The sequence below is a fragment of the Megalobrama amblycephala genome, linkage group LG3 (genome assembly GCF_018812025.1).
Source record: "Megalobrama amblycephala isolate DHTTF-2021 linkage group LG3, ASM1881202v1, whole genome shotgun sequence".
Taxonomy (NCBI): Eukaryota; Metazoa; Chordata; class Actinopteri; order Cypriniformes; family Xenocyprididae; genus Megalobrama; species Megalobrama amblycephala.
Window position 1 is genome coordinate 28,805,654 of NC_063046.1, and position 15,573 is coordinate 28,821,226.

Sequence of the window (15,573 nt, forward strand, 5' to 3'; positions counted from 1 at the left end):
ACTGCTTTCTAAGATATAAGATAAAATTTATACAGTACATGAGAAAAAGGACTCCACTAAAAGGGTTCAGAAATTAATTCAAACATTTGGGGCAAATCCATGCCATCTGTCCTGCCTATTAGTCTGACAAACTCTAGTTTTATTTTTATAATTATGAAGAAACTGAAAGCCTCAAAATTCATAAAATTGTGCCTTAACTCCAATCTCTGAGTGGTTCCTGTATGCTGTTTATCTCAAATAATAAAATTAAATGATCAAAATTTCCTTGGTAAAGGAATGAAGTTGGCATGGTTGTGTAGAAAGCACTGTTGGCTTAAAGACCATTTACAGTTTCAGCCAGCCTGCTAGCTTTGTTCTCTCCCAGAATGCATCTGTGAACCTGTATCTGTCTGATCTATATAAACAGCTTTTCCATTACAGGAGTTATTTAGTAACACCAACCCTAAAAAACCTTTTTAAAAAAAAAGTTTTTTACATATCCTGGACGACAAACCCAATTTACCACACTATAAAAAGTGCAAAAGGTCTAAAGCCCTTAAAAAAAAAAAAAAATCGATCATTAAGACATATTCCATGTTTATTGTAAGAGCTCAGTGACTTCAGCGTTTATGGCATATGATGTCACTCTAATGATGTCATTCATCAAGGCTCCTGTCAAATAGCTGTCAGGGTAAAAGGGTTGGATGGATGGTTGTTTAAACACTCAAAATTTTAAATGTCTTTCCAAAGAAAGAATAGAGCTGACCAGTTAATGAAGAGCATTAAAGATGCAAGGGTGCTTACCTAAACACAATGTGTTACCTATATACATTGTGAATGTGCATACATGCTGTATAATGACATTTATTGTAAAGAACTTTGAAACCAGTGGGTGATTTCATTAATGAAGTAGTAACGTATCTGGACAGAGAAGAGTTTAATTCTGTGATGTAAATTACTGAAATACATTAGAAATGACTAATATTATTAAATATGTATAGCTTCAAGGCCAAATTATTTTCAATATATAACTTTTTTTAGGAAAATAAATAGCATCCTAAAATCTTAACTTTGCATTAAGACATCAGCACAAAAAAACAAAACTCTTATAGAGTGTAAACTCTTATTGGTTTATCACAAAGACTTAAGAAAAATGTGCTGAAACAAAGTGAGATCTGTTCTCAACTCCAAAAAAACAAAATCTAATTTACAGCGTTTTATAATACAAACATGACAACACATCTTTAATAGCTACAAATTATATAAACATCTATTTACTTAAAAATATTGTAGGAAAGAAGCTATATTTTAGTACATCAATTATAAATCCATATTATAGAATAGAGAAGGCAATCAAAGCTACAGTGCAAATGCCTCTTAAACAGAAAGCTACTCGCATACATTTACAGTACCGAATGTTCTTATTAGAAACAGCACAGAAATCTATGAAAATGCAAAATCCTTCTAATAAACACACCTGAAAAACATCGAAATCGTTCTGATACGTCAAACCAAGACCCCAGTAAACATTCCTGTCTTTGAACCATCCTGAACTCTTTCAGTGCAGAGGAATCTAGAAAGATTCATTATACATTAAACTCATATTATTTAATGGCTCTACTGTTATCAGGAAACAAGTCGGCTATTAAAATGTTGTTTCGGGTTCCGGTTCATGCTCTGGACGCTAACCAGACTAAAAAGTTCTGCTATAACAGAGCAATACTGAACCTGTAGCTGTAGAGTCAGGGCTACGGTGAATGCTCCAGCTGCACTTACAGACAGTGATGACTCTGGAGACACAAACAGCACTGTCCTCACCAGCCCATGCATCTTTGAAATCCTCACTGTATTCAACTAACATTCAGCATTGTCAAACTAGAAAAGCAAACTCGATGAGTGTATTAACATGGAAAGAATTCTGCATTCTGTCTCATACATACAAACTCTAAGATGTTTTGGCAGTGCAATGAAATAAAAGACATTAAGTCCAACAGGTCATTCAGAGAATGATGATAAAAGTTGTGGACCTCTTCAGAGACAGTTAAGTGTGCGACCGTCCCCCTCTCAGGGAATGTATCCACCCCCCGTGCAGTCCAGACAGCCTGCGATGGGTACTGCGATACATTTTTGGTTACTGTTGTTTTGGCACAAAAAGCAGGACACTGGTTGAGGTGAAGGGTGAGAGGTCAAAAGGTCAAACTGCAGTCTCCTGGTCTTCACGCTGGATCATTTGGTAGTGCTGGCGGGTCTCGAGATACGCCGCGAGTTCTGCATCTTTCGCCTTCTCGGCACGATGCTTAGGAGTGTCGCCCTGAAAATTAAGAGACATAATGAGTCCAAACACAAAAAAGGCGGACAATTTATAATTAAACTGCTCTCTGTTCCACTGGGATTCCAACTACAAATAAAAACACAAGCTGAACTGAAGCAAAGTACACAGAGAATATCTATAGCTGCTCCAGGGCTTAATAAGGGATAGATCCTTTCAGACAGATTTTTCATGAACAATGAAGAAGGGAAATCAAAGATCACACTGAGCCTCTAATAGTAAACATGTTCTCTCAGAAAACACCCCTCTTTTTCCATGTTGCTGGTGCCAGCATTGCTCAACAGTAATTGTTTTTAATTGCAGGCAGGCCTGGTGCACAGAGTCTGAGAGAAAGGCCTGGACTGTCCCTGACAGAGCTCTGAGCACTCAAAATGCCCGCCAAGCGCTTTCATTGTTGTGCCACAGATGAAGCCGCTTTTGTTTGGGAGTATACAGTAGGAACGGCCACCAGCACCCTTTCATACTACGCAACTTCCAGTGCAGTGCTGCATCCCTCCATTTTCAGCCTTTCAGATGCAGACAAAGCCAGTTCTGGAAAAGCTGTCAAAAACTACAGTCAAGCACAATGGAGAATATTAGCCACGATAAACTAAAAGAGACGAGTTACACAGGAGAAAAAAAGCTTTGTGGTTGAGAGACTGATCCCTGCAGGGCATGCCGAACAGAAATATAATCACACTTTTATAGTGCTTTTAAAAACCAGCGTTCATCCTCATACAAGCCACAAAGGAGAGAGGAAAAAAATGATGGAACAGATAATGGGGATGCTTATTATATAAAGACAAAGACAGATGGACAGACCGTAAGAGAAACAGAGGAAAGAAAACGAGAGGGAGGAGAGGAGGATTGCACTTCATCAAAGGGAAATGAACGATGAGTCACTCTATCCTGGATATGATGTTTTCTGGATTGAATGAAACCAAGTGTGCAGATCCTAAGATTTGATGGAAACAGAGGGAAAGTGGAGCAGAAAAGTGCTGATAGAGCTGTTAAATGCAAAAGACCAGAGTCCAGGAAAATGGCACTGCTAAATCAGGTCTTGTTCAGTTCGAGTCTGTACAGGGAAAATCACGGGATATCCTCTGAAGAGAAAAATCTCCATTTCGGTGTGTTCTCAGACCGTGTCAGACTGGTGACTTTACACATTTCATCTCTCTCAACAGCACATGAGTTACTGATAATTACATAGATAGAACTGAAGGCTGTCAGACAGACTAGCGTCCATCGGCACCCAGGAGACTCAATCAGTGCCGTCTCACACATTTATCAGATGGGAGCTGGGAAAAGGTCCATTAGACTGCTGTGAGCTTTAGAGGAGACTCTTACAGTAAGGCCCAGTGGAGCAAAGGTACAAAAGAGAGCGATGGACAGCACTGCTGAGAGTTCTAACCACAAATGAGATTTTTGTGCTTTGTGGAAAATCATTCCCTCGCAGATCTCTTCAAATAAGTAGTTTTTAAATTGATGTTTCTTCTCTGAAAAGAAGAGAGGCAGTAATTAGAGTCTAGTGTGTCTACAGCTGTGTGTAATTTTGCGGTACACCAATCAGAAGTGCTGCAGGAGAGCTCGAGTCTCTTGGCTGGCTCTGTGGAGGTGAGCGGGGGAGAGGGTGGGAAGAATGGCTCCTTGTTTCATGTGGAGGTCTTAGTCAGCACTGACTAAGAGAGCAGTTAAGTACAGAGACGTTCAGGGATACAGACCAGCTGGAGGCTGTAACCAAAATGAAATGGATCCAAAAGCCACAAACATCTACAGTGAATCAGCTTGGCACGAATCTGTATCCAGTGCTCACCAAAATTATTCTTTCCTAAATTCCCATATCAAACTCAAACTTCTGACAGGATGCTAATACATACTCAAAATCTATCATATTACTTTCCATTCTGTTTTTGTCGAGTACAACATCAGACATGGTCATGAGGCTTTATTCTATGCTTGTAAGTAGACTCCTAAAGACATTAAAGAGAGGTTTTACCCAAAAATTAAAATTCTGTCATCATCTCTAAACATAAATTACGATATTTTTAAGAGAGGTTTTTGTCCCTCCATTGAAACTAAAACTTAAAAGATCCAAAAAAGGTCATAATAAAGGCATCGTGAAACAAATCCATATGAATCGAGCAGTGTAATCCAAGTTATGTGAAGAGATATGATTGCTTTATATGATGTGTTATATGAAGATTAACCATTAACCAAGTCTTATGGGTTAGGAATGACATACAGTATAGGTGAGTAAATGATGACAGAATTTTCATTTTTGGGTGCTAATCCAGCATCAAACATTGTCTTTCTTTACATGTCTATCTCACCTGTAAGTCTGTCTTCATGAGAGATGCTCCCGCCTCCACTAGGTAATGACAGATTGTCCTATGACACAACGAGGCCGCTTTGTGCAACACCGTCTCTCCGCTGAATAAAAAGGAAAGTGACAGTCAGACAGAGAGAAAGCAAAGAGACAGAGTCAAGAAAAGACAGAAAGAGAAGGAGGCAGAAAAACAAGTTGGAGGAAAATACAGGCTGTTAAAAATGAATCTCAAGATAATTCCTGAAAAAGCTTAGCCTTTTCAGTGAACCAGGCTAGACTACACTATCATAAAACAGAAGCCTGAACCTTTCCTGTCAACAGATATAAATAACAAATGGCATCAATGTGCATTATAGTATGAAAGAACAGGCCTCACTTTTCTCTCTCCGTTACATCCAGAATATCGGTGGGTGCTGTGGAGAAAGAGAGAGAGAGAAAAAGAAAAAAAATATCACACCTTGCAACCACACTAAAGCATGTGCCCTGAGGTGATGGTGTGTTGCTTAATGAAGAGCTGTAAAAAGCTTGCGTGGGAGAGAGAGATGACCTGTTTCAAACATCAACCCCCACACACACCACAGATAACACACATAACAGCGATTGAAAGCAAAGTAGCAAACAATACCAGTCAGAACCTTGGACACATCTGAATGTGTTTATGTTCAGAGACCTGTTGATCTAAAGGCCAGGACAAAGACAAAGTGTGGCTATTTTGTCGAATCAAAAATATAAGATAATCCATTTGTGTCATAGTTTTGATGATTATATTATTATTACCTTTCACATTTTAGAATAATAGTAAAGAATAAATAGGTGCTTCCAAAAACTTTTACTGGTATTGTTCAACAACAACAAACAAACAAACTGGGGATCAAGTCTGAGGGCACGCTGAAAGTCTAGGATTTTCAAATGCAGTTTAAACCTGGAAATTACTTGTTAAAATGATGTTGAAAATAGGGCTGCACGATATATCGCATGAGATTGTCACGCGCATTTCGTCACTGAAGAGAGATCACTGAAAAGCCACGCAATATCGCGTTCATATCGCAGATGAATCGCCTTCGATAATGAACGCGATATTGCGTGGCTTTTCAGTGATCTACGGCTCTGTCTATTAAATGCCGCTCCATTTGAAAGCAGGTGATGGCGATTTAGCGGTAATCAGGGAACCGGTTTTACTGACAAATGCGCGTGACAATCGCATGCGATATATCGTGCAGCCCTAGTTGAAAATATTAAAACAAAGAAACATTATGACATAAAATGAATATGATATTCTACTGCAAATGATCTTCATGGTAACCGAATCAACTTTTCACTTAAATTGTTGTTTTAATAATATAATTTGTATTTGGGAAATTGTATTAATTAAAATAATGCAAAATAGAAGTTCCCTTTCGAATGGGAACTTGCACTGTGTCTTAGGATACTTTGGGGAACGCCTCCAGCATGACTGGTGTCTAAAGCATGTGTCTAAACACGACAATAACACTGGCCAGCTCTCGAGGGAGTTGAACGTGCTCTTTATGATGCGGTCGCTGTGATAAGCTCCTTTATATTCTCTCTCGAGAGATGAGAATAGAGCGCCTGCACCTCACGATCGGGGTCCCATGGCTGCCACAGCAGCAGGCAGATTCGATCACTGAGGTTGTGGCTGGAGCAAAAGGGGAATCTTATGAGATTATTTGCCTTTCTGGTCTGCTATTACTAATGTGTGAGACCTAATTCTGTGAAATTAGATGCAGAGAGATTGAAGGCAGGTGTTATTTTTAGAACTGTGCCCTCAGGTGGCCTGCACAATAGCAGTGCTTGGTCGTGGTGATTTCTGGAACCCAAAAGGGATTTTTTTTTTTTTTTTTGCAAAACCTTCCTAGTTGTAGGCACCTTCTTGAGTGTTGGAGGGCCCCTTTTTCTTTGGGATTGACTAAAGAGTCAGGTCTTGAAGCAGGGTCCTCCAGTCCCTGGGATGAGCTATTTTGATCTCGAGAACCCATCAGGAAGTGGGTTTTTTGCCCCAGTTTGCGAACCCTTCTTTGTTTTAAAGCACCTTCGGGACTGTCTATTGTTTTGGGATCCTACAAAGATTTGTTTCTGAGTGGTCACAGCTAGCACTCAGCTGGCTCCCCTTGATGGCAATGTTTTCATGGTTGAGTGTAAGTGAAATCCTTAAAGGTGGTATAGAGGATGTTTTCGTCGACTGAGTTTTTGAAATGAGCGTTTGAAATGATACACATTTTACGACTAGCTAAAACATTCTGACTGTGCTCAACATACAGCGATAGTTTCCTGCTCCTGAAGCAGATTTATATACTTTCACATGGAATTTGAACACCGTCTGTAATCGCAGACTGAACGCAACTGGCTCTGACTGGACGCGTTTGAGCGCGATCAGTCATAAGTATCAATTTACATTCATAATCGGCCTTACAATCGTTAAGCCGCGCACACACTTAGTGGATTCATTATGTCGGACTCACCTCATAATCTGCAGTTGTTACTCCTGTCTCCTGACAAAAACATTGCATGCGGCGCATGTAGTGTGGAACGTTACTAGAGCGTGCAGCCGCGCGTCTCTCACAAGGAACGTCATGGCAGTGATTGACAAGCCAGAGGGCCAATCCGCGCACGTCTCTCACAATGGCAGTGATTGACAAGCCAGAGGGCCAATCCGCGCACGTCTCTCACAATGGCAGTGATTGACAAGCCAGAGGGCCAATCGTTTACGCGATGATCGCGTAAACGATTGGCTGATGTTTTTAAGGCCCTACCTCGTGCACAGATGATGTATATTAATAATATTCCTTTCAGTGCACCTAATAAATAGTCTTTTATCACTTAGTAAAGACAGTTTCAAGTAATATTGCAAAAATGTATAAAACAAAACATCCTCTTTACCACCTTTAATAGTAGGATTCCTGACTCCCTATGAGAGAGCGCGGTTTGTAGCTGTGTTCTCATATTACAGTTTTTACAATGGTTGTAGCTAGCCTTAGCTGGTAGCTCCCAGTGGTCATTTAGGATAAGCATGGGGTAGAACCTTCCCGGTTTTGGGCAAGGTGCTCTGCTCCCTGTAATGGGATAGTTCTGTCTTCAGCTCTCAGTGAGCCCCTTTGGGGGAACAGTCTAATTGCCATGCTTCGGGTATGCCTCCCCACATCTCCTTCAGACAAGTTGTTGACGTGTACTACAGGTGCCATTTTATACTCTGGTCACATCAGTAGTGATGTCATAGGCTGTCATCGGCCAATGTTTAGACGTGCTTCAGACACCGGTCGCGCTGGAGTCTCACTTTTGGACCCTCACTGTATATGAGGATTGAGAGAGAGAGAGAGAGAGAGAGAGAGAGAGAGAGAGAGAACTGGAATAGTACTGTTACAAGTCACAATCTGGACAAAACCAGAGTCATGGTGTTTCAGATCTCATGGAAAGAAGTCAACCAGTTCACTTACTAAGGATAGAACCTACAGCACAGTATGAGCAACAGTTATCTGGGCATCAACATCAGGAGGCTTCGGTCAAAACACTGAGCGAAAATGATCGGAGGACTTTTTTTATGCAATAAGGTCATAATGCGGTCAATTAAAATTACCCATTAAAACGTGGATAAAATTTTATAATTCAATAATAATACAAATTATTTTATATGGATGTGAAATTTGGGGATCAGTACTAAATTTTAATAATTGGGATAAAACTTCCTAGAAAAACAATTTTTAGGGGTTCACAGAAGCACTACCAATGATGCCTGCAGGGCTGAATTACATGTAGACTCTTATGCGCTGAACATTGAAATCCAGAAGAGATATGTTCAGTTCTGGCATCACCTCCATCAGTCTGAACCTGATTCATTCCAATGTAAAGCCCTTCTTGCCAATGAAACCTCACCAGAATTTCATCCTCTAAACACACTCAATCTTCAACTAGTCCATGAAACTCAACTCCTGACTGACTACAGCTACAACCCCAAAACTATTATTAAAGAAACTGACAAAAATCTAAAAGTTACTCATGATGAAACACAAACGCAATCTGACCTCCAAAATAAACTCCAATGTTATTTGACCCTAAATAGAACCCCAAAATTGGCATATTATTTATTAATTAAACAATTTAAAGAAAGACATATCCTCTCCAAATATAGATTAAGTGACCATGATCTAGAAACAGAAACAGGAAGACGTAAACAAATATGGACACAGAGAGAGCAGAGGATCTGTAGACACTGTTATCTACAGCAAATCTTCTCATCTGTTCTATATACCACAATGTAAGACAAACAGTTCTCTCTAAGATACTAAGAAAATACTGATGATAGTACATCAAAGATGATAGTACAGCTAAATATGTGCTAGCCGTTCACAATGTTAGACATGGTTAAATCACTGGAGAGGCCCGCTTTATTCTAGATTTATTTATTTATTTACTATGCTACATATGACATTATCTACATGTATGATTTTTTTTTTATAATTATTATTTATACATAAAATTTTAATGCTCTGGCAACATTGTGCTACACAGTCATGCTAATAAAGCTCATTTGAAAAGGAGAGAGAGAGAGAGAGAGAGAGAGAGAGAGAGGGCTGCTGACAATGAGAGTTTCACTTTACTCTTTTAAAGATCTACTCCACATATTTTACATTGATCATTCAACAGAAAGAACAAAAGCGACATGCATGCATTAAAATTAGAGAGACAAATATATTCCGCCTATGCCAGCAGCATTTGAGAGATGTTACAGACATGTGTTATGTGATCATTTACCATTATCAATGATGTATCTGACAATCTCCTTGCTGCCCACTTCCACAGCATAGTGCAGAAGGGTGCGGCCCACAGGGTCCTGTACACACAGGTCTGCCCCCTTCTTATGCAGCTCCTTCAACTGCAGAGAAAAAGCTGCCAGTTAATCAAACAAACACTGAGATCTTTATTGGAAGCCACATGGTGTCCTGATCACTGAGTCTCATTAATTATTGCAGTTTCTACACAGCAATTCAAACAGAATCTAGTGATTGGCTCAGCTGTGCTTAAGGAGAAAAGCACAAGTTTGGCAGAAGGCTAAAAGCAAATGTGCCAGTGACCGTCTCAATAGGTTCAAAGGACCCTTTGGTGCGATAAAGCCCAAAATCTGTCAGAAATTTGCCAGAACTCTTTCATACACCACAGAGTTTGGGCATAAAAATACTAGCATTATCATCAGTCCAGTGAGTCTAGACAGACAAGTATCATCAGAGGTGTTTTATTTACCAGTTTTCAGTCTCATCCTGATGATGAATTCACTGAGAGGAAAGAGGAGACACCATCTACACACACCAGACAGTGGAATCTCTGCACTCCACAATCTGGTAACTACAGACACACCAGTGTCACCAGTTGAGATGCTTAATGTAAAAAAGACACAGTGGGGCAGGTAAGGGTTGCTGTGTACATTACTGCCCATTGCAACATGCCAAACTTCCTCATTAATATTTGAAATGTCCCCTCTTCTCTTCTCTGTATCGTGATATGACGAGTGGGAACAGGTTTGGGGCTGGATGCGAGAGATTATCATTCTGGGGAAAGCCTGTTTGGTCACCATAGAAACTAAGAACGAGTGAAAGGTCAAGAGAATATGCAGGATCATTTATCTGGTTCCGCCTCCGCTCTGCAAGATACTTGACATTTAATGGTGAGGTCAGTACTGCATTAGAATGACAGAATATCCTTAGGCCGAATGAACACTTAACTAAAAGCACACAGATTTCTTTCTTGCATATTAAATCACTGTAAAACATGACATGAGTTACATACTCGCTAAAAATATGCTTATCTTCTTGCAAGTCATTAAAAAAAAAAAAAAAATCTGAGAAACCTAGAAGGTGTATTTATGTGATTAATGTATTCAAATGATGTTCAAATGATACCTTCTGATGGTCCTTCTTCTTCACGCAATCAATTAGATTGTCTGCTGACACTGTTAAACAAGAAAGTACTCTGTTAATGGAGATTCAAGTGTACTTTTTCTTTTTTATGCAGTTATTGCTGCTTGTCAATTATTTGATCTTGAACTTGTTTTGATCATTTTTACTTAACTAATGACAAAGCAAAGGCTGTTTACCAAGATTTAATGTGAACAGATGTGTAAAAAAATTAGTTAGCATAAAAAATAGAGTGAATGGAGGCCATCTTAATTGGTTTTGATTAATTATGGGACACACTGATTTAATGTAGACAGGAGTGTAATTTATTTTTTTCTGTATTTTTTTTAAATAGCTAAACTGAAGTAAGCTATTCAATTTGATCTAGAACTTTTGATATTTTTACTTAAAGGATTAGTTCACCTCAGAATTAAATTATGATAATTTACTCACCCCCATGTCATCCAAGATGTTTATGTCTTTCTTTCTTCAGTCGAAATTAAAAAATTAAGGTTTTTGAGGAAAACATTCCAGGATTTTTCTCCATATAGTGGACTTCACTGGGGTACAACAGGTTGAAGGTCCACCTGATCCCGCCTGAGGAATAAGGGTCTTGTCTAGTGAAACGATCGGTCATTTTCTAAAAAAAAAAAAAATTAAAAATGTATATATTTTCAACCACAAATGCTCATCTCGCACTAGCTCTGCGATGTGCCACGCGTTACATAATCACGTTGGAAAGGTCATACGTGATGTACGCGAAAGTACCGATCCAATATCTACAAAGTGAACCTGCAAAGACTATAAAGACATATGTCATCAAGGATGTCTAATTTAAGAAAAGTAACCGTAATAAAATTGATTGTTGTTCCTTGTGAGCTGCAAAATACTGTAATTTATTTCTTACTTTCCAATCTAACGGTTACTTTTCTTAAATGAGACCACCTTGATGACGCATGCAGCCTCCGAAATGAGACGCTGCTTAAGTCAAACACCCTTTACAAAAAAAGGTAAAACAACAATGTCAGACGATTTTTAAGTTGGAGGAGAAAATGAGATGGAGTTTTTCACCCTACCACGGTACTTCCATCAACGTCACGTGTGACCATTCCAACATGATTATGTAATGCGTGGCACATCGAAGAGCTAGTGCAAAATGAGCAGTTGTGGATAAAATTTATATGCATTTTCACTTATTTTAGAAAATGACCAATTGTTTTGCTAGACAAGACCCTTATTCCTTGTTTGGGAACATGTAGAGCCCTTTGAAGCTGCATTCAAACTGCAATTTGGACCTTCAACCCATTGGTAGCCAATGAAGTCCACTATATGGAGAAAAATCCTGGAACGTTTTCCTCAAAAACCTTAATTTCTTTTCGACTGAAGAAAGACAAACATCTTGGATGACATGGGGTGAGTAAATTATCAGGAAATTTTAATTCTTAAGTGAACTAATCCTTTAAGTGTAATTAAAGCTACACTGAAGTATTGAGTTTGCCGCTAAATCCACCCGACAGCTCTAAAATAAATATACTGTAATTATTATGGCTTACAGTAGTGATACAAAGTAAAGAGAAAAAGATGGTTTGAAAGATAATAAAAATATAACTTTTGTTACAATTCGAACAAAAAATGTTACATTTATAGTTTTAAAGCATAGACTAAATTTACCAAGCTGAAATGTGACCAGATGTGTGAAAACTATGGCATTAGAGTGAAAAACATACACAGTATTATTTGTAAGAAGATTTGTAAAGCTGTGATACCAGAAAATGTGCAAATACTGGAGTCAGTTTTCTCATGACAATTGATGACTCCATTATTACTTAAAGGTATTATTATTCAGAAACTGCCTGCATGCACAAATCGCTTATGCATATTTGTTCAATATTCAGTTATTCAGAGTTTCACAAGAAGATGTTCTGTTTATTTAATGCTTTGGAAGCAGACAGTTAAAAAGGGAGTAAAAATATGGTTTTAATTACGGGTGTTAATCACATTTGCTGATGCTGGCTCTGAGGGTTCAGTCTCAATATGCTAAATCTGTGTTCAAAGCTTCGCAATGCCCTTTGTAGATTTGCCTTCCTAATCCAGCAATCTTGTGTATTGCTTCACAAACCTCGAGAGGTAAAATATGAAAACACCCAGCTGGGATGTCAGGCTAACACGCGTTGTAGAGCACACTGCGAGGCTAAATCTACGCCTGTGTCTAAAGATATGCCCGCTTCAATCCAGCTCTCAAAACTCGGCCGCTTTATGGAATTGAAGAGTCTTTTTTCCTGTCTAGAGAAAGCATGCACAGGGCCAAATCAGGTTTTGGAAATGCGTTCCTCCTCTGCTCATGCCAGGAAGCTTTGGAGCTAGCGCTGAATTCTAATGTGGATCAATGTGAGTGATGATAACCTGCTCTGCCTCGCTGCACCTCACATACTGTGAGACAGTCCTTTCCCCCTCTCTCTGCTTCCCCCACCAGTGCCAAGAGAGCGGAAAATACCACAGCCTTGGCACATGCCCTCTCCTGACAGGCAGCAGCTCGTTAAAAAGGAACAAGAACGAAGACCAAGGAGTGTTTAACACTCAACTTCCACCTTCTATTGTTCACTGAGCAAGAGCTGCTCCTCCACTATATGTAGCGACCCCAATTTGCTTCTTGCAGAGACCCGACACTCTGTACGACTTTAACTTATTCTCACAAGTAAAGACTAAAATGCAGCTGTGCTCCGATTTACATTTATTAACTTAGAATTATACATTTTTATCCAAAGAAACTCTGCTGAAGTTCACTTGATGTTCATTCACTGAAGAGCTGAAAGCAAAATTAGAGCACTACTTAAACTCCTTACCAGAGTTCGCATTGTTCAGGGTGCTCTTCTCAAACCTGTGGGAGAAACAGAAACATCTGAGTGATTGAAACACTTTAAATCAACAAACATAAATCTTTTAGAGGACCTCTTCACGGCATGTATCTGAAACTAAAGTTCTTGATGCACACACTGTGAAGCCATTAATCTCAACTTGAATCATCTCCTGATGTTTTTCCTAATAAAGCTGTTCAAATAATCTTCAAATGGTCCTAGAAAGAAAGAATGGCTACAATGCATATGCATACACACTTTTTTATGCCATTCTCAATGTTCAGCATCTCAGAGATTTATTGAGCAAGAGAATAATGACTTCAAATAAGTTTCATAATATCCTTCTCTCAGAGCAAGAGATGAATTGAGGAGAGAGCCCAAACTCAATGAATGTCACTGCAATGCTATCTGTGAGACATAAAAAGTGTGACATTAGGTCTGTTTGATTTCATATGGCACATCTTGAGCAGTGCATGGTTAAAAAATTTTGTCCAACTGGACGGGGTGCTGACAATTTTTCACTAAAGTACAGCGAGAAGGATTCAAGCAGACTGAGTAGGCAAACTCAGTAATTTTACCAGAACGGCCACATGAGCTCTGACAGCCATTTCGCAATAGGTCAAACAGATGACAATTTCAGTTTCACTAACGCTCACAAGAGTAAAAACATATTAGAGTAAACACTTTTTCATGTAAAATCTTAGTGTCATATATTTACAAATGTTATGTTAATCAAAATAAAATTGATAAAAATGTTTTTTAAACAATACGTAGGGCTGGGCGATCTATCGCATGCGATTGTCACGCGCATTTCGTCAGTAAAGCCGGTTCCCTGATAACCGCTAAATCGTCATCACCTGCTTTCAAATGGAGCGCCATTTAATAGACAGAACCGTAGTTCACTGACAAGCTACGCAATATCGCGTTCATTATCGAAGGCGATTCATCTGCGATAATGAACGCGATATTGCGTAGCTTGTCAGTGAACTACGGTTCTGTCTATTAAATGGCGCTCCATTTGAAAGCAGGTAATGGCGATTTAGCGGTAATCAGGGAACCGGCTTTACTGACGAAATGCGTGTGACAATCGCATGCGATATATCACCCAGCCCTAACAATACGCCTTATCTTGAACTTTTTTCTTTCATATACAGGCACTGTATCAAGCAGCACATATTCTATTCAATGAGCAGCATTTCTGCCTGTTATAGTACATGTAAAAATTCAAACATCTGTTTATCTGAGAAATATTATATCTAATCCACTTTGTCTGCAGTAAAGTACACAAATACTGTGTAAGCATCACTATGAGAGGCATTAAGTTTAAGATTTGACAGCTTCTTTTTTAACTCCTCCCCAAACTGCAAGTGGAAAATATCGCAGAACGGTAAGGGCAGACACAGTTGAAGTCGAACACACCTATGACGTTGATGCCATTGCTAACACTACACCTCCTCTCCGTCTCTTCCCCTGACAGACCTCCAACTGAACATCTTCTGTGCACTCTCACTTGAAAGAATATTTGATCAAAGGGTTCCTCACCCCACACTAAGAGGGCTGGGACATTAAGGAAAAGAGACAAATGGCACACAGGGCTTTGGATCCTGAACTTTGCTAGATGCAGTGCAGCTCTGAGACCAGAAACACTGCAAGGAAATATGTAACAGCTTCCGACAGAAAGAGCCAATAAGCGGTGTTCTTTACTAGAAAGGTTGGCAGTAAATGTAACTGGTATTTAGGAGATGTCAGATCACAGTCAACTGAAAAACAATAAACCTGTTTCACTTTGAACACAATGCCTCAAAATTGAGTGAGACAGACAAAACAGGGAAAATGTATAGGAATTCATAAACACTTAAGTCAAAGCCACAACATACTGTTTCCATTGGGATGCGTCTATAAGTGATTTTGTGAGTGTGTGTGCGTGAGAGAAAGAGAGAGATAGACAGAGAGAGAGAGAGAGTTAGCCTTGCTAAGGAATCTGAGTGTGTCCCATAATTAAAAGCAGTTCACAGACACATAAATCTGGGCTGACTCTGACATGTCTTCCCAACACACACCGACACACACACACCTTTCCTAAATGTTTGCATGCCTCCTCTAGCCTTGCAGCTGAGGTTCAGCCTCCAGGCAGCGAAATTTGCTCAGGTAAGTGGATTTCAGATCTCTGAAACCACAAATCATAACTCTCAGCTATCAAAACCA

The 15,573-nt window shown here is 39.3% G+C and overlaps 1 protein-coding gene across 16 annotated transcripts in view; it reads right to left on the reverse strand.

Moving 5' to 3' along the window:
• Positions 1-559: 559 nt before the first annotated feature.
• The window catches only part of dgkza (diacylglycerol kinase, zeta a), a 118,206-nt gene continuing 103,192 nt past the window's right edge, over positions 560-15,573 (reverse strand). For 15 of the 16 annotated variants that reach the window (XM_048184906.1, XM_048184908.1, XM_048184909.1 and 12 more), the window contains 6 exons: positions 13,357-13,391; positions 10,520-10,569; positions 9,378-9,498; positions 4,990-5,026; positions 4,618-4,717; positions 560-2,290 (listed from right to left, as the gene is read on the reverse strand). In XM_048184906.1, the coding sequence (XP_048040863.1) occupies positions 2,174-2,290; positions 4,618-4,717; positions 4,990-5,026; positions 9,378-9,498; positions 10,520-10,569; positions 13,357-13,391 (460 nt within the window). In that variant the 3' untranslated portion in view covers positions 560-2,173. Of the gene's footprint in view, positions 2,291-4,617; positions 4,718-4,989; positions 5,027-7,413; positions 7,916-9,377; positions 9,499-10,519; positions 10,570-13,356; positions 13,392-15,573 lie in introns of those variants that run through there. The other variant, XM_048184905.1, reaches the window with a different exon arrangement.